This window comes from Gekko japonicus, unplaced genomic scaffold, assembly GCF_001447785.1.
Source record: "Gekko japonicus isolate JY-2015 unplaced genomic scaffold, Gekko_japonicus_V1.1 scaffold4718, whole genome shotgun sequence".
Classification (NCBI taxonomy): Eukaryota; Metazoa; Chordata; class Lepidosauria; order Squamata; family Gekkonidae; genus Gekko; species Gekko japonicus.
The window spans coordinates 72,652-76,043 of NW_015167687.1; the positions used below are offsets into that span (position 1 = coordinate 72,652).

The following is a 3,392-nucleotide window of genomic DNA, read 5'->3' on the forward strand; positions in this document are numbered from 1 at the left end:
TCCTGGTTCGATTCTCATAACTGCCATGAACTCACTAAGGAAAGTGAGTCTCTCCCATTCTTAACATCTGCACCTACACAAACCACTTGCACTATGGAACTGAAACACTGGCCTTCTTTTACAGAGTTGCTGTAATTATTATCTTAATAATCCTAATGAAAACACTATGAAAATGTTCTAGATCAGTGGTGGCGAACCTATGGCACGGGTGCCAGAGGTGGCACTTAGAGCCCTCTCTGTGGGCACGCGTGCCATCGCCCCAGCCAGGCCCAGACCATCATTAAAGTGTCGAATCCTCTGCCAATAATTTTAAGTAAATGAAAGCATTTGGGAATGCTGTCCTTTGTTTGGATCATCTTAAGTCAATGTATGAGTTGTTTTTTCTAAAGTAAAACCTCAGTATTCAGGTTAGATCGCCGTGTTGGCACTTTGCGACAAATAAGTGGGTTTTGGGTTGCAGCTTGGGCACTCGGTCTCTAAAAGGTTCGCCATCACTAGCCTAGATGGAGTTCAACGCAACTCTCACACCCCACAGAGGCAGATATTTTTAGCACAAACAGGAAAATTCTCTCACATACATGTCAGGGACAATATTGAATTTCTGAGTTTTCCCCCCAGAGCCATCAGTGATGCAGTGAATTATCACTGACTATGACAGGAAAAACTAGCAACTGAAATGGATATATACACACACACTGAAATAGACTGGATCTTTGTTCCAAATGATCAGGTGAGCATATCCCATTTTGGCAAAGTGGGGAACAAAACTGGAACTGTGGGGAGGTGTCCTTTTGCATAGGTCACTCCTACGCCAGGCAAGTGCAGGTCTCACATTCACCATCCTCGAGAGCCGTGCAGCGAACCTGGCGACAATTTGACATGAAGCTTCCAGCACTGTGGCAAGCAGAGATCTCGCCTGCTCAGAACCCAAAACCAACAGCACAGCTTATGTCGAGCGGCACAAAAGGCAAATCTGTTGCTGATGCGTCGTGAAAGAGGCCAGCCCCCCGTGAGTGGTTTGCAACCAGCAGCCCCAGCTCCCGACTCTCACCTGGCTCAGCCGGATCATCTTTGCATTTCCAAAGAGACCATTTCCTATCCCTCGACACCGCCAACAAGAAGCTGCCATTGGGGGAAAACGCCACCTGGGTCACGGTCAGATTGTGGAAGGGTAAGCGCTGCAGCTGCTGCCAGGTCAGGGTGCTCCACAGAATGATGGCCGCCTGTTCTTTTTTAGAAGCCTGTTAGGACAGGGAGCGAGCACACAGGCAGACTGGATGGAAGCAAACTTCAAACCGTCACAGGGATACCCACAACAATCACAAAGCGGGGCTTGGAGCAGAGAGACCTGGGTTCAAGTGCCGTCCCCTTGACCACGAACCTCACTGGGTGACCTGGGGCCAGCCTCTTCCTCGGCCTACCCTACCTGACGGGACAGCTGGGATGGTAAAATGAGGAGACCCTCACATGTGCCGCTCTGAGCACCTCGGCACAAACAGCAAAGAACGCCCTTTTGGACGAAGTGTCAACAGAGCTGTGCTGCATTTGCTTGGGGGGGGGGAGAACATTACACTCAAATCCTGTTCATTTACTTCACTTGCACCCTGCCTTTCACCCAAAGCAGGGGCCACACCATTCCCTTCTCCGTTTTATCTTTATCACGACCCTGGGCAGTAAGTTCAGCCGAGAACATGTGACTGGCCCAAGGTCACCCAGCAAGCTTCCATGGCACCAATGCCCGCTTTAAGCTGAGGAGTCTTGTAAGGAAAAATCCTACTTTGTGAGCGACTGGCATTAAAGCGGTGAGCCAGCAATTGGCCTGCTGCATAAATTAGTTTGCTCTGGAGCCCCATCCTCCCTGAACTAAGGCAAAAATGTGTGAGTCGGAGGCTAAATAAGCCAGCTCACACTAACTCAGCCTAGAGGGAACACTGATTGGGACCCAGCTGTCTCGCTACATACCAACGTGGCTGCCCACTGAAGTAATGCTGTGACCACTGCAGGCACATAACAAACTTTATCCACCCCTAAAACTTAGCTGCCGACTTAACCAAAATTTTAAACTCATTGCACCAAAAGATCAGTGTTTTGCATATGTTGTTAACAGAGGATGCTGCTTTGCAGGAAAATCATCGCTTTTGTCCTGTCCTTTGGGGGGAAAGCTGATGTGATGTTTTCTTTTCTGCCACCTACACAATGGACAGAACTTACACATTTCCATATGTTAATATTATACACACTCATGGATCTCAATATAGTCCTTCTCAGGGCTATTTTTGGGCAGGAACGCACAGGAACGGAGTTCCGGCTGGCTCCCAAGTTGGCCACGCCCAGCAGGAACGCATTAGCATAATAGGCCACACCCAACAGCAGAAACTCATTAGGATTGGCTACATTAGGGGTGTGTGGACTAACTTGCAAAGGAGTTCCTGATACAAAAAAAGGCCCTGGGTTTTGACAACAAACAAGGTCAACAGAATAACAAGCAAAAGGTGGGTGTGGCTGGATGACCACACTTCTGGTAACATGGGGGTGCGGCCTAATGTGCTAATGAGCTGTGCTGTCAGGGCTGTGGTCCAATATGCTAATGAGCACCTGCTCTTGGGTGTGGCCTATTATGCTAATGAGTTCCTGCTGGGCTTTTTCTACAAAAAGAGCCCTGGTCCTTCTTAAAGCAAAGAGACGAATGTCTCAAAAGAGTCATTTGCCAAAGCCATTTCAATTGCTACCTTTCCTTACCTTACACGCAGAGGCAATTATTGTTTTGGCACCGTTGCAAGCAACACAGAAAATTTCATAGCCGTGCCCGTATCTAAAGTGACGAAAGAAACAAAAGGAGGAAAGGAGACTCTAAACACAAAGTTACACCCATCTCTAACAAGCCATTCATTAAATCAGCAGCTTTCCAACATGTTAGCATCAGGGAAAATGTCCACACTGAAACCTTCATAGTTCTTCTCCGGAGCCCTTTCCTGCTACACAAGATTTTGGAGTGCATTCCACAATGCATGATGCAATTTCACATAGGCCAGCTGAGTTTCACTGCCTTCATCAGCTGACCACATGCTATATAACAACCCTTGGGCTAATCTGTGAGTGAGCACTGCAGGAAAATACCAGTTGTGCTAGTCAAGCCCTATTTCAGAGACAAGGATAATAATCTTCAAAGGAATCTTTCAAGTCTCCTTGGAGCACAGCTTGAAAACCAGTGCATTAAGTGGGAAACACATCCAATTAATTCATTCACAAATGAGGATGTCAAATCCCAGCATAAAAGAATTTTCCCACTCCAAGCCAACAAATTTGTATGAATTACCTGCTATATACATACATACATGGAGCAGAGGTCCACCAGTGGCTATTAGCCACAAGGTATAGATAGGGGCTCTGGG

At 47.3% G+C, this 3,392-nt stretch overlaps 1 protein-coding gene across 1 annotated transcript in view; it reads right to left on the bottom strand.

The window, feature by feature from the left end:
• LOC107112933 (elongator complex protein 2-like) overlaps positions 1-2,812 on the bottom strand; it is a gene marked incomplete at its 5' end in the record, with an annotated part of 22,094 nt that extends 19,282 nt beyond the window's left edge. Inside the window, 2 exons of the mRNA XM_015414142.1 lie at positions 1,052-1,241; positions 2,740-2,812. Of these exons, the coding sequence (XP_015269628.1) occupies positions 1,052-1,241; positions 2,740-2,812 (263 nt within the window). The remainder of the gene's footprint in view (positions 1-1,051; positions 1,242-2,739) is intronic.
• Positions 2,813-3,392: the final 580 nt, after the last annotated feature.